Source organism: Chaetodon trifascialis, chromosome 8 (assembly GCF_039877785.1).
Source record: "Chaetodon trifascialis isolate fChaTrf1 chromosome 8, fChaTrf1.hap1, whole genome shotgun sequence".
NCBI lineage: Eukaryota > Metazoa > Chordata > Actinopteri > Chaetodontiformes > Chaetodontidae > Chaetodon > Chaetodon trifascialis.
This window is the reverse complement of record NC_092063.1, coordinates 24,092,272-24,108,289: the sequence shown is the minus strand read 5'-3', so window position 1 is coordinate 24,108,289 and position 16,018 is coordinate 24,092,272. Positions and strand designations below refer to the sequence as shown.

General features: G+C 39.6%; 1 protein-coding gene across 1 annotated transcript; it reads right to left on the bottom strand.

Annotated features, from left to right (window-relative positions):
- Positions 1 to 1,705: 1,705 nt before the first annotated feature.
- On the bottom strand, positions 1,706 to 13,289 carry LOC139335619 (serine/threonine-protein kinase SBK1). The gene is made up of 5 exons (XM_070969321.1): positions 13,278 to 13,289; positions 6,997 to 7,059; positions 5,501 to 5,663; positions 4,497 to 4,699; positions 1,706 to 3,005 (listed from the first exon to the last, which is right to left on the bottom strand). The coding sequence occupies exons 1-5, from the start codon at positions 13,287 to 13,289 to the stop codon at positions 2,328 to 2,330; spliced, it is 1,119 nt and encodes a 372-aa protein (XP_070825422.1). The 3' UTR covers positions 1,706 to 2,327.
- Between the last annotated feature and the right edge of the window lie 2,729 nt (positions 13,290 to 16,018).

Here is a 16,018-nt window from a genome sequence, read left to right as displayed (position 1 = left end):
TGAAAACTGTGCCTTTCATAACAGCACGAAACAATCTTTATTTGGCAGATGAAGGAAACCATGTGATGATAAAACTTAATGATTCTCGTGTTGATATAGTTTCCTGGAAACTCTACTATGCTTATCTATTTAGTCTGCAATTATGAGTTTGTACTATAGATTTAGCAGAAAAGCACAATCTCTTACTCACAACCAAAAAGGGGAAAAAAATTAATATACTTTTAAAGTACTTTCAAGTTACTTTGTTATGGCAAGATTTATGCACTGGTTGTAATACCTTGTTACACAGAATAGGCATGCAAGACATTACTTTAATCCCTTTAAACACTGGGTCTGCTATGTGTGTGAACGCCAGGACAGATAGTTGGTGAGTCAAATGCCAGCATAGGCTTCGTGGCTGGATTTACCATGGCTGTATTAGTGTTTGCATGACAAGCCTGGATGTGCAGTCAGGCCCAGAGGTCAGCTGAAAGATGACCCTGGTTAGTGTAATGGCCTAAATATGCTGGAAAGCATGAGGGGCCAAGCGGGTTCAGGCCTTAGGCCAAGTTTAGGTTTGCCCTCCTTGGAGGCTGACAGATCCTGACCTGAAAGTACCTGTGGTGTCCTGCACACCCAAACAAAAACAGGACATCCATCAATGGAGAGCCTGCTGTTGCAGAAATTATTATGTGAGGGGGCCAAAGAAGGTCATTGAAAACTGAGTGAGACAGAGAGCTGACATAGGTCATGTTTGTGTGTGTGTATAGATTTTTTTTTCTCAAATCAGAAAATGATGCATGTACTAAAACAAAACAATAAAAACAGAACACAAAAAACAGAAAAAGAAAGCTTATACTTTATACTACTGTATATTGGAAAATTATCTAAATAAACAATCAACCATTCAAGCTCAAAACCTAAACAATATTTATTAGTTTGTGCAACAACAGAGGGGGAACCTTTAAAGAACTGCAGTACTCAGCAGTACCCATCAACAGTTTAACTCCAAGTGACACTGAGAGATAAACATGTGCTGCCTGGTGCATGCTGATTGCAGCGATATCTGGAGACACATCCTGATTGATAACCAAATCATTTTTCTAACTGCTGTCCACAGAAACCTGTATTACTTATTCTGCACAACCACAATTTCATCTGTTGTTTGGTTCAGTACAACATACATGTAAATCAAGACAGGCAGTTCTGAATGGTCTTCGGTCGAGACAAATGCTTTTTTACATGGTGCCAGAGTCAACTACAACACCGTCACATTGTCATTACACACAGCTCTGAAGTAACACAATGCAAAATATGAAGGTTTCATGAGCCACATAACATTTCAGTAGTTAAAACTTTGTAATTTCACACTACAGCACTGAGCTGACAAAAATAAGACAAAGTCACTGAAAAAAAATTGTTCATAAACCTGATGTGTAAAAATGTCTCTTCAGTCAAGAAAATGTAGTCCCACGTATTGGGGCGTTTCCTCGATCATGTTAGACCTAATTATTTATAAAGTACATTTACTCAACAACTGGACTTCAAAGGGTACTTCAGCATTGTAGTATTGCACTTTCATAGATATGGGGGCACAAGGGACAGATTAAAAAAGAGAAAAAAGTGCAGCAGAGGCGTCCCCAAGTATGACCCACGCTCCAAAAATATTTCATCCTTCTTTCTCATAATGCAACTCGATAATGTATTTCATTAGACCGTTCCTGCCTTCTGCTTTTCATCCTATTACATTTGTCATTTACATAGTTGCAGTTACTTTTAGGGGAACCCAAACACTCCAAACAGGTCAATTGTTTTTGGGCCCCTGTTGCTCCCCTTCTTCATTAGAAATCCAAGACCCAGAGACAAATCAGTGTGGCCTGTTCCCATGTGAGTGCAGTGTAACCTAAAATGAAGTCTTAAAACTAGATTTTGAAACAAGGCCCCTCTATAAGACAGGGCCCAAGATTAGGTAATGATGCAGGTCCGACCTCAGTTGAGATTGTTCTGCAGTGGTACAAGTATAAACTAGCTAAAATCGCTACGCTGGTGTACTTTTACATATAAGCACAATTTTGAATCCAGGACTTTCACTTAAATAAAAGCTGTGCGTATTTCATCACCACAGGAAGGCCAGCATCTGTGGACCCTTTGTCATTGCTGTCAAATGGTCTTTTAAATAAACTCGGACACAAGATTTAGAATCATGTGTCATCCCTCACACCATATGTGACATCACTGCAAATCACATGCCTGATAACAGGCACCTATAATTTAATGTCTATATTGTAGTATATTCTACATGCTGTCAAGACATTTAGAGGCTATAGATTAAAGAAAAGTGAAGTCTGTTATGAAGTATTAGACTGTTTCTCTACCTCGCCATGCCCGCGATTATTCTCAAAGCCACTGACTTTTTCTTTTTCTACTGTCTGCTGCTGCTCACCAATCCCATGTACCTTTTTAAGCCAGTCCTTCTCCACATACGCTCTCACTTCCCCCACTGTACACCTCTTTCCTGCATCCAAAGCCAGGAGCTTACCAAACATCTCCATGGCTTCTGGAGTGAACCTTTTCCACAAAGGAGGAATGTCCTCCTCAGTGTTAGGTTTCTCCTCCAGTCCACACCAGTCTGCAAACTCCTCGTAGAAGTCATCCGAGTCCATGCAGCGCTCCCAGGGGAAGTATCCCGTAAGGATGCAGAAGATAACCACCCCAAAGGCCCAGGTGTCCAGACTTGGCTCCACACTAAGCGGAGGAGAGGTCACTTCTTTCTGGCCCTCCTGCAGGGCCATGGTGCAAAGCTCTGGGGCCATGTAGGGCAGGGTTCCTGTGATGAAGCGTATCAGAGTGCCTCTCTTCTGGGCCAGGCCAAAGTCTGCCAGCTTGACCTGGCAGCAGTGACTGTCCAACAGGAGGATGTTTTCAGGCTTGACATCACGGTGGACCAGACCATGGCTGTGGATGAACTCCAAAGCACTGGCAATCTGGAGGACACAACGTTTTACTGAAGATTCTGGGATACCCACCTAGAACAATCAGACAAAGGTACCAGAATCAAAAGTGACACATAGCATAGCAAAGCACAGCAAGAAGAAAGAAGATTGAATCCAACCATCCACCCTCTACTTTCAGCATGGGTCCTCGTGGACTTTGGGTATATTTACTGTACTCAGAGTCATCACATTAAGTCTGCAGGACTGCAAGACAGGCCATGCACATAACAGTTTCATGCAGTCACTTTAAAAAGTTTTTCAAATAAATTTGAATTTGAAATAATTTCCCTCTTCATATTTTTACAGAATTCTATTGCTAAATATTTCTACATGATGCAAGTAATGTTGCACCAGGTCTATACATTTCTATGTTCTATGTTATTCTTTTGCTGAAAAGTCCCATCTGTGTTAAACTTTGGTAATTCACCCAAGAGATTCTTCAACCTCAGTCTGTAAAAAGTCCACGAGCTCTTATTTGAACTTCATGAATTGTGGATTTGGACTGCCATAGGCACTTTGGAACCTCCTGGGAGTTAAGTCTATAGTCTGAGTTTACGAGGGCAATGAGGTCTAGACAGTTGGATTATACTACTTTATTTTCCTATTACACTTTGTTTGTTAGCCACTCTGGTGGCATGGCTCAAGGAATACTGATGCTGATTTACTGGTCAGTTGTTGATGAATTGTCGTGAAAGTTTGTACAGACATTCATGGTCCCCAGAGGATGAATGGACAACTTTATGGATCTTCTGACTTTTCCTGGTGCCCAGAAGATGATAATCCTGACTTTTCTACTCACACCAGCATCAGGTTGAAATTTGTATCTGTTCGTGAAATAGCTGGACATGTACTGAATGGATTAGCACAAAGTTTTGTTGACAGTTAAGTTACATTTCACTAGCTGGTTAGAAAGTAACAAAGTACATTTAGTGTGTAAACTAAGTGTTATGTTCAATTACAGTCATGAGGGATTTTACATGGGATTCAGTCCCATTCAGTCCCTTCTTTTTCAGAGAAAACCACTGTACTTAATTCTACAAAATGCATCTGATAGCTGGTTACTAGTTACTTGGCAGATGAAGATTTTACAGGCAAAATATAGAATCAATAAACAACAACAAAAGAAAAACAATAATGCATTATTATAGATTAAACTATCCAAGTTGATAATTGTTATGAATTGGGTTATGAATCTTAACATTTCATCTATAGCCATCATCAGGTCAGTTTTAATCCATCTAATACTTTGATTTATGACCAAAGACCCTCAAAAACTAATGACATTCCATCAGCTTCAGCAGTATTTTGTGTGTTGGTACTAATAAGCAATCATTAGCATGCTTACACACGAAACTTAAATAGATTACATTGAAACCATTATACATCAGCATGCTAATTTTGACATTGTGAGCATGTTAGCATGCTCACAATGTCAATGCACTGCTGTAACTAAAAACAACCCCACAGGCCTGTTAGTGTGGCTAGTCTTAGTGTCTTGGTCTTGTTCTGCCAATGTTGACTAACCTTTGGCTGGATGACAGCGAACAGGTCCCTCCCAATGACAAGCTCCTGGGCAAAGCAGTAGTGCTCATTAGACTGGAAGGCGATGCCAAAGAGGCCCACAATGCAGGGGTGACAGGACAGGTGTAAGGAGATGCAGTACTCTCTCAGAAAGCCTTGCAGCTTAGTCGAGGCTTTGGGCATCACTTTCAAGGCCATGGGAGTCCCTGCAGATCATCCATACTTCATTTTGGCTGTTATTACATCACTGTTCATGCACATCTTCATTGCCTTACTAAAGAAATGGAGAATTACAAATATTTATGACCATGTCAGTGACACTGCACTGAAATCAGGTATTCACTGTATATCGTAACAATGACCCAATGTGCTGCAGCATAGCTCTTCTGCAACCTTAAACTCCCCCGTGGTCACCCCCCCACGCCAATGGTTTTCAGATTCAAAGCCTCCAGGCCATCAGCCAGCCAGCCAGCCTCATGCCAGCTCATGCTCAGCATTCAGCTCTCTCCTTTGTCTACACCGACCCGGTCCTTGCTCCACTTTGGCTCAGCTCTCTTCCTAAAAGGATAGCTTGGGGTTTATGGTTCTCATCCAGTCAGAAGAGTGGGCCATACACAACAAATTTACGTTGGCTAGAAGGTTTTGCAAATTTATTTCTTTTTAGAAATTTCTCATTTCTGGATTTCAGCACTCCATAACAATATGACAGCCTAGCTACAAAAAAATGTTTATTTTTCTAATTATATTTGTAAATGGGCTGACAGTTGCAAAAACTAAACGCAGAACTTAATTACCAATTTGTTCAACTTTTCACTGAAAGCAACCCAGTGTTACTAATACTGGAGCCACAAAACACATCACCTCCTTTTTGGGGGGAAATATTCATCAGATTAGCAAATGCAGAGTTCATGATCTTTGCACATATTGTCATTGGTGTTAGAAAAGAAAGAAATCTCTTCCAGGTTTTTCTGTAGTAAAATAGATCAGAAAACAAAATGCAGTCTTACCCCTGAAGCGATGTGTGACCAGCAGCACTTTGCCATATTTGCCTCGGCCGATCTCCTTGACGATGTTGAAGTGTTCCTGGATCTCCAGGTGACAGAGGCTCTGTGCCGTCAGCTCCATCAGCTCATCGATCAGGCTTCCATCTGCGAGGCCCAGCTCAATCATCTTCACCCACACAAGGACAGGACATAAGAAAGACTTTTTCACTAATCATAGAGGTATGAGCAACCATATAGTTATTAGGCTGCTATCAAGTGTGTACGTATTGGAATATCACAAAAAACAGCATTTCAAGTTCAAATATCTTTTACAGCAAAGAGGAAATATCACTTCTTTACTAAACAATTTCAACTTTCAATTGCTTTCCATTTCTGTTAAATGATCACTAAATCAACTATGTTAAAAAACACAGGGTTGCAAAGTTTGCAGCTTTGAGAAACCCCCTTCCCCTACGCATTTCAGACGGTGGATTAGAGGGTTGTTGTGTCTGACCATTTCTGTAACTTTCCAAATGTGCCGACCTGACTTTCACATCCACTTCACGCTATGATCTGTCAGCTGCGTTGAGACAAGAAAGTAAACAGGGTTTGAGCTTTCTAGTTCTTTTTTTTGTCATTTTTGACAGCTATATCTGTCACTGTGTGAAAAACTGATTGCAACACTATGAATGTCTTCCAGAAGTCTGATGTGTAGCGTTATCCCCGTATTTAGCGCTGTTTTGTGTCTCCCCTGCCTCTTTGACTTTTCACCCCACCTTCAACTGTGGCAGTTGAACAACTATGAAAACTTTTTATCATCACTATACGCATTATTTAAGGACAGAAATGCAACAGAATGGCAGTCGCATCTATGAAAACACTCTTGGCTGTATTTTCAGATATACAAGTACATACAAAACCTAAAAATCAATACTTACCATATGAATAACGTAACTTTTTAATTTTTTTTTCTACACTTAAAATACAAAATCTCAATTTATGCAATCTCAATGCATGTAAAAGACAAAAATACATTTGTCAGTAACGTAAGAAATTATCATGTCTTAAATATGCTGAAAGATTATGTGTTATTTAATAGATTTTTTGATATTCACTGCATTGATCCTTAATCCACCATTGTGGCCATAAATCCAACACAGACTCTTTCCTCAGCGCATTAAGATGATGAACTCCTTCCACTGACTCTTTGTATATCCTCGGCCTTGTCAAGCACTCCATCCTCTGCTAGTTTGCTGTATTGTTTATTTTGCCTAGAGTTGTGCACTTATATAATTATACTTTATTATCCTTAACTTTTATCATTCATACTTCATGTCACACTGCATTTCACTATACACATATTGCTAGTGTAGATGTTTGAACCTTATGTTTAAGCATTTTTAGTTTATGTTTTGTCAGTGGTAATTTGCTATTAACAGTGGAAGTAGTCAGAGCATTCAAAATGCATGTCACCCGATATCAACCGTGATTAGATATAGATCACTTACTTCAAGTCTCACCTTTTTGTACTTGGTTTCCAATACAGTCACAGGAGTCTGAAAAAGGCAAGCCAAACACACAAACTGACTGAAAACACACTCACACTGCTATGCTCACAGCTGCTATGAAATACAGTTAATTAATAGGCTGTAGAAGTGCAGGTTGAATGTCCGTCCTGTCTGTCCCCGTTTGCTACTGCTGCCACTGCATGGATCAGCATGCAGAGTGGACCTGAGAGCTTTTCACCGGCTGCCACACAGCTCTGCTCTCAACTGCTGCGATGGGGACGGAGCCCACTTTGACAGCTGATTACAAACTGCTCTGCAAAGGGCAGACCCCCCCCCCCCCCCCCCCACCAACACACACACTCACACACACACACACACACACACACACACATACACACACACACGTTGTGTTTTTAATCTCAGGTTTAATCAGAATGATCATTTGCTAATCCTTTTTGACCCATGCTCCATTGAAAACAGAACAAACACAATATATTTAACGATGATTTGGATTTTGATTGTCATAAATATCTGCTTATTCTGAATTTGATGCAGCAACAAGTCCTGCAGTGCAGGTTTAAGTAGTTTGAAATAACACATGCAATACAGGATGAATTGTTTTTGAATATGTTTCTTTTACTCAAGTAAAAGATCTGAATTCTTCCCATTTGCAGAGATTTGTATCCACTTCCCAAACTGATGCCAAAGTAAATATATGGAACAACACATAGGTCTGATGCTCTGATTAGATTACACATTGCACTCAGACAACAATAACACACACAAATGAATCTTGCAAGGCCCCTGCCACACTATGGTTTAACTGTCAGTGTTGTGATAAACTTCCTTCTTCCTGGTTCAGGCAAAAACAAAAGACTCTATGAGTGATCAGTAAGAGAGATAGCAGTTAGTGGAGAGCACTGAACTTTATCTTTTACAGTCAAGTCCTCCCCTGCAACAATACAGGAGAAATGGTTGCCATAATGTAAAGCCATGTGAGGGAAGCACGGCTGGTTAAGCTGTGAATTCATGCTGGCATCCTATAGGATGTCATCTCCCATGTTACATCATCACCACAAAAAATCACATTTCCTCTCTAATCAGGATGACCCATGTTTTCTGTTCTTTTTTTTTTTTTAGCCATATTAGCAGCTTGGCTCAGAAGATGACAATGTCAGTCTATCCATCAGTTGGAGGTTCAGTCCACCTCTTTAGTCTGTTTTTCAGGTCAGCATTTTTGCGTTGTCATTGTGAGCATGTTACTGTAGCATGCTGACCATTAGCGCATCCTGTAAGACTTTTTTTGTGTGGTACATGGATTACACCTGAATAGAATCACATCATCTCTCTAAATAGGGTCAAACTCTCTATTTCATGGGGGCTTAAACAAAGCCAGCACCAGCCCAGTGGGAGTCTTACCATCATGGTTCTCAACTGGAAGGCATGAATGCACTCAAGCTGGGGCACTCATACAGACACATCCCCTGGGGTGATGCCTACAGCTCAGGCTGGCCTAATGGGGTGTTGTTGTCTGCACCTGTGTGCAAGTAAGTGTGTGGACATGCGTGTATGTTCATGTGTGTGTTACTGTGAACTCGTTCAACATTGTGACCCCTTGTAGTTATTCTGGGGGAACCAAGCATCCACACAAGCAGGACTAACGATACAAAGAAACAGATACATTGGTGTGTTGGCCTCTGCAGGGCTGTGGAGGGTTAATGAGGTGTCAGTCACTGTAGTCCAGGTCTGCTGGCTTTGCAAAAAGCTACAAAGGTCATTTTGCTTGAAATAACTAGTATAAAGCTCAGATGATTGTTTGACCCATCGAAGTGAAGTGGTTGGACATTAGGATGGAAGGAGGTCTTAAATTTTAGAATTAGCTCTATACAGTCTATTGAGGCAAAGTTTAGATGTGACCATACAAAGTGTATCTATATTTTCTACTGCGTGGATACTAAAACCATCCTGTTCCTTTCTCCAGCAGTTCACTAACATCAGTGCAACCCTGCCCTGTGCTCAGTCAGGCTGCACGAGGCTGCCATCAGTGATTAAAATTACTGTATGTTATGGAGCGTGTTTTGAAGTTTGTGATCATCATGTTACGCTGTCACCACAGACATGGGGTCACGTCATATTTGGGATCTTTTACATCCCAGCGTGGTACAGAGTAGTCTACGAGGCGCCAGACAGGGTCCATATCCCAACTTCCCGTCCCATTACGATACCACTACTGTCCTCATAGTCTCACAGGAATGGAATTACAGAGCTGTGTAGAGAAACCAGCTCAGTGCAAGCAGGGTTCTTGCTGTTCCTTTGCCAAACATATTGAGATCAATTTTAAGAAGATCCACCATGCAATGTATTTTCAGCTGTCAGTTCAGGGATATCAGTGAGATGAGTATGGTTATTTTCCACGATTAATATTAGAGAGGCATTCGAAATTGTCCTGTTTTTGACATGTGGTGAAAATTAAGCCACGGCTATCAATTCCAAAACAAACTGGAGGGAATATTAACCTGTCCTGTTTCGACCTCCACATCATGGAAAGTTCATCAGTGGTAATGAGGCTAATGTTTCCAAATGATTATCTGTTCCTTACTGACAGAGTAGACCCTGTGCTGGATTAATGAATTGTTCATAGTGCCCGCAGATGAAAATCTTTTGGACTCTTACAGGAACACTGACATTTGGGATGGAGGCTTTCATGGGTCAACCTGGACCCAAGGACCTGAGATCCAACATGGAACCTGTGACCCGGATCCACATTTTATACAGTCAGTCAGGTCCGGGTCAGATGTCGTCCTATTACTGTGGGTCAGAGATCTGTGAACAGACAGCACTGATTATAGATAAAAGTGTCGTGTGGTTGTATTTGTGTGTGTTTTGTGTGCGTATATGAAAAATGACTTGCAACACTGTAACATTAGGATGAGAAACTGAGGCCTGGAAATAAGGTGAAAAAACCACAAGGGCCTCAATAGAGCCGTCTTGGAGAGCACAGATGACAGCAAATTAGCAATGCCAATAGTAGCAGCTGTGGCAACAAATGAGCAATCATTAATAGAATTCAGAATGGGAAATAGTTGAAGTTATCTTTACTACACTTGACAATTGATAAGACTACACTGACCGATCACAGCACGTCTTATTTCACGGTCATGCACGAGTTCAGATGTCATCAGAAAGGCGGGTGAAGCAACTGTCAATTGTGGAGACAGAAATGTTGTGTGTGATGCTGGTGGTCTTGTATACCATAAAAAAGAAAACAAAGAAAAAACGGCTGTTGCGCTATAACATTCAAAGCAAATGCAAGAGGCGATATAAATTTCAGCCCATTCGGTCATTATTTATTCATCTATTGAGTAGCATTCAGTGCTAATAATAATAGTTATTATCATTGTTATTATTGCAATAATAAGTTTGATTTTTTTTTAAATCATGAGTATCTTTATTACTAACTGGCCTGGTTTGGTTCCAAAGTACATTTTTGTCTTTTTTGGGATCAGGAAATAATATTTGCATCGGTGAAGATCTCAGATAGGGGAAACTATACTTGTTTTCCATCCTTCACAGCCTTGAAGCAAGGCAGAACAGCTCCCCTCAATCAACAGTGAAAAACTTCTTCTTGTACCAACTTTTATTTATGTGCTGTAGCTTGGTTTTTTAACAGGTGTAGAAATAGACAGGACATGGTGGTTTCCAGGCCACTCACATAGCTAACATCCTGCTTCCAAAAATAAGGTTGATGATAGAGCAGTCATATTACCCATTACCAAGATATTTTATATACACTCAGAAAAAAACATGACAGCTATGACAACCATACATCCAGCACAGTAAGAAACTGAAGACAACACACTGTAACCTTTATATGCATGAGCATAGGTGGAGTGCTCTCTTCTCTTCTCTGGTGGAGAGGACAAGCTACCAGCCGAGACACGTCCACCAATGTTCAACTTCCCACTCCACTATATAATCCAGGGAGGGATGTGCTAAATACACAATAAATGAAAACAAATCAGGACCTTTGGTTTTAGGTGCGGTATCCCAAGGGACCCCTACAATTTTGAAAATTAAACGTGCATGAAGCAATATATAAGCCACGTGGGGGCAGCACAAGAAACTGAAAAAACACCACTGACACACAGTATAATAACCTTATGAAGATGATATGGCAAACATGTCAGCAAACAGTTGCCTATTTCTTGTGTCATCCAGCAGATTAGCATTCATTTGGAATTATGTTCCTGGCCACAGATGAATGTCGGCTAATATTTACTCTCCCTTTAGCTCTGGTTTTGGGCTCCACCAGCTCTTGAGGGAAATGTGTAGCTTTTTAGTGGCTAAATGACCCTGTATGTTCATCATCTACTGTAGCTGTTGACTGCACAGTAGATTTATTGGATTTTTTTTTTCACCGCAAACAGCTGCCTGCTGTTTCTGGAAACAACGGTGAGACTGAACCTAATCTGTAAAGTTGCAGAACACAAAACTAAAACAATGAACTGAAAAGACTCTAAAACTGTAATGCTGAGGGGAACTGCAGATTTGGATAGTAATTATTCAGGGTTTGTCACTATTCCTTTCATATAACACACTGTCTATACATCCATTGTTAACATAAAAGTACTGATAAAGCAACTTTAATGCACCACTTAACCCTGTTCATGGTACAGAATTGACTCTTTAAGATCAGACTTTTTTCCTCAGTATTTACTCAAGGTTCTGAAAATTTTTCTCTAACTGTAAGGCGAATAGACAGCAACTGTTTTGCAAATTGCATATCTCTCACAGCTGTTCTGAACAATAGCTAAATAGGCAGCAGACTGGATGACATTTAGTTCAAGGCTTGAACATCAAGATTGAGAAATTTAGCCCTGTGTGAAAGTGAATTATCATGTCATCATTTCCAAAAGTGTTGCCCTTATCACAGACCATATCTGACAGCTGTTCTGACCCCTGGCCAGACCATTAATGTGAGGTTGTGATTTCACTCTTTCTACATGCTCAAATTGCCTGAACCTGATGTTTCAGTCATGTGGGTACTTTGCAGACGCTTTCTTTTACATGGCTTAGCTTGTGTGTCTGCACATGGTGTGCGAGAGTGGTACAAGAGTGAAATGTTTCACCCCACCACGCATTGAAATAAAGACATGTTCAAACACCTGCTGTGGAAGAAAAGATTTATTAATCGCCAGTAATGATTGTGGGTATAGGGTTCTTGGGCGTGAGAAACTGCATCTTTACAGTCCAACTCTTGGTGACAGATGGTTCATCTTGTTCCATGGCAGTCTCGCTCACGTACATACACACACACAAATGTGCACATGGCATGCACAACATCCACTCACACATTTGTACACACAGCTTTAACATTCCCAGCTACGTTCTTCAACTGCTGCTGTTAAGTTCTCAAGGTTCATGACAATCACACCTGCAAAAATGATCTCTAGAATAATTATTGTCATTATGTAACACTTATCCCTGGCTGCTGATTTAGTATACATGATTACAAAATGATTCACCTTTATATGCATTTAGAAGCAGTATATAGACACACTATAATGCAGTGAATGTTAATGTATTTATCAACAACTATAACTTCTTCCAAAAAGTATTCGCAATTGGTGAAAAAAGGCTCATTAATGATTAATAATTAATAGGATTAATAGGATAACATATAGGATAACCTATACGCATCCTCATTGTATGTTATGGAACATTTATTAACTTTTTTTTTTTTTTTACACAGGTATAAGGTGGGTTTAAAAAGCTGATTAAACTGATTTAAAAAAATTCTTAACTCAAGGTCCACTTACTTCACTTCTTTGCAGAGCTTTTATTTGTTTCATGTGGCCTTGATCAGTGGATGGGTTTCCTCAGTTGTCATAGAGAGTGAAGAATATGTATCTATGAATAAATAAACACCTACTTCATACATACATCTGAAGACATATTATATGACTACAATTATGTTACACTATACACAAGAGGAATTAAAGGAATTAAATGATAATAAACACATAGAAATGTCCTCTCTTACAACTACATTATAGTGTGTAGTGATTTATCATTACTTTTGGACATATTGGTGGAAACAGCATTGGACCTCTGAGAGGGTGTTTACCATGACACTTGAGGGCAGGTAATGCAAGGACATGTGCTATCAACTTCTGTGGTGTGCTACTGACTGGAGCTTGTCATAGCTCTAAATGGCTTACAAACATTGAAAAGAGAGGAGGGAGTCTTGTATCAAACAATCAAACATATTCTGTAGCTAACCAGCTATGTACAATCAGAGACATTTGTCCATTTATAACATTCAACATTTGAGGACCCTTCTCAGTATTAAGTTTGTATTTCACTTGGGAAGTGGAGGCAAACAAGTTTTCAGTTTGCTGTCTCTCTTTCATGGGTCTAGTTGTGGCCCAGACTATCAAAAGTCACTGGTAGTCCTGGTAGTCATGGGTAGACCATATGTCACCCAGTGATTTGAACCATGACACACAATAACTAACTTGCGGAATCCAGGAGTATTGGAGGTAACACTCATTTCACAGCTGGGAGGAACAGCAAAAGGCAGTTCATAGACCAATCAAAATCTGGTATTGACATTGTCAGTTAGAAGCAAAAACATTGAAATAAAGCATTTACATTTAAGAAAGGAATACTAAGACTGCTTGCCTGGTAAAGAGGCAGACAGACAGCTTCCACAGCCTTCAAAGGAGAAAGAGCTCTTCAGCTATGAGTATTAAAATTTAGCGTGAGTGGAAAATATGAGTGGAAGCATGGACCAATATACTGAGGTGTGCCATTCAAAACAGGCCTGTCAGTTATCACGGTATGTTCACAGGCTGTCAGCTGGGCTGTTGGAGAATAAAACACAAAGTATATACCCCAAATCCCCAGAAAATTCTTTTCAATACATAATATAAAGCAACGTGCCCTGACTGTGTGTCTGTACTTTCCTCAGATGCATAAAAACTGAAGTCATAATAAACAGTAATAAGAGACCACTGAGTGGTGTATTTGTAATGTACTACAGAATACCTTTGATGAAATGTGTATGTACAGCACTCCAGTGGTCAAACAAGGGGAGGGGGGTCAGTGGTTCTTAATATAGAAACATTAGTAAGTGGATAGAGTGAAGGAATGGAGTTTACAGCAGTGCTGGTGTTGATAGAGTGGGTGAAGACAGGCTGCTAAGATATGGTTTCATACTGACATGCCACTTCAGAGTAAGAGCTTTCTGCCAAATAGAATTGCACCTCTGACCTCAGTTTTAACACAGCAGGTCTGTATTTTCCAGTTAATCAGCTAATTTCCACTATAAATGTACAGTCTCCTTTTGTTTCATTTTAGTCATTTACAAAGTACCAAGCATATGTGATGATTTACTGCTTTGTTTCTGCATCTCCTGTCCATTAAACTCTATTAATCTTAGGTTTTAAGCTATTATTTTGGACTGAGTCATTAAAAAAAAAAAAATGAATTGCTAGTCCTAGGAACAATTTATATAATATAATATAATATAATATAATATAATATAATATAATATAATATAATATAATCGATTAAAATATTTAATCTCAATTAATCTCATGAATGTCACAGTTAACTCGCGATTAATCGCAAATTAATCGCACATTTTTATCTATTCTAAATGTCTCATTAATTATCATTTTGATACTCTTATCAACATGGAAAAGTGGATAGGCTTGCTTTATGCAAATGTTTTTTATTGAAAACAACAACGTGTAGTGTTTTATTTCACACTAACATTCTCACTTTGAGCGGTCATTCACATTTTAAGTAAAATCTCAACAGATGACAAAAAAAAAATAAATACTTGGTTACAAAAAAGCCCCTTCAACAACCCTTTCTAAGGGATCAAAACAGGGTGATACAAAATAAAGTCACAAAGTGCACATCATTGTAAACTATGACTCAGCCTATAGTGCAGTTAAACCATGACTTAAACTTTCCTTTCTTAAGTTTCCTTTCAACATAATAGCATCCATACGCCTCTGTCGAAAGCCATCCATTGTCGCCTGGTTTTGACAAGGAGGCAGTGGAAAATTCGCATTAGCCGTGTGTTTGGCCATCAAGTGGTATTTCAGACTGGATGTGCTACGGTGATAACTCAGTTCACACCGACAATAAACACAGATAACTTTGGTCTTGTCAGTTGACCCATGTGGCAACTTTTTGAAACTAAACTTTCCATTCAGAATCTTGATTGCATCCATTTCGGCGTTTCGAGCTTGACATCCACACAAACCGGTAGCCTACTCTTTTACAGCTAGCGAGCAGGCAAGACCAAACACATGCCTCGGGTGTGCCTATTGTTTTGTTTCTGGTTTACAATCGGATCCTGTACTTTTTCTTATGTTACTAGCAGTGGCCACAGCTTATAAAGTTCACAAGGTCACAAAGAACGTTAATCTTGCGATAAAAAAATGACGCTGTTAAAATTGATTTGCTTTAACGCGTTGATAACGTGTTGATAATGCAATATTTTTAACAGCACTAAATATAATATCCATCCATATAATATAATATAATATAATATAATATAATATAATATAATATAATAGCTTTATAAGAAGGATGGGGAAAAAAAACACCATCCACTGGTTCTCATTGCTGTGAGCTTGTAAAGGGCTTTGCCTGATGTGTGCCAGACTCTCTGTGGGACCCTTGGGATCTGTCTCCTCTGTGATGATGTATGGACAGTCAGTAAGTCTCTTGGTAAGAACTCAAATATTTAGGATAGTCATGGACATGCCTGAAATGAGAAAGTAGCATCAGGCAAGACAGAATGAACAACTGCACGTACTCTGTGTTCCCTTAATAGCAGTATGGCAAAAACTGATTGCTGTATCAGGCACCCGATACACATGATTAGCTTAAACGCTAATGTGTGATTTTGATCAACATTCTGATCTAAACTCTGCAAACCTGCTAATTCTGACCTACAGTACACCGATGCTGGCATGAAGTTCACTGAATAGTTGCATTTGCATGGTGTTGA

Excerpts from the sequence above, each read along its gene's own strand:
- LOC139335619 (XM_070969321.1), bottom strand. Across the intron at positions 5,664-6,996 it reads TGGAAACCAAGTACAAAAAG|ATGATTGAGCTGGGCCTCGC; the intron begins GTGAGACTTGAA and ends GTGTGGGTGAAG. Across the intron at positions 4,700-5,500 it reads GGTCACACATCGCTTCAGGG|GGACTCCCATGGCCTTGAAA; the intron begins GTAAGACTGCAT and ends GATGATCTGCAG.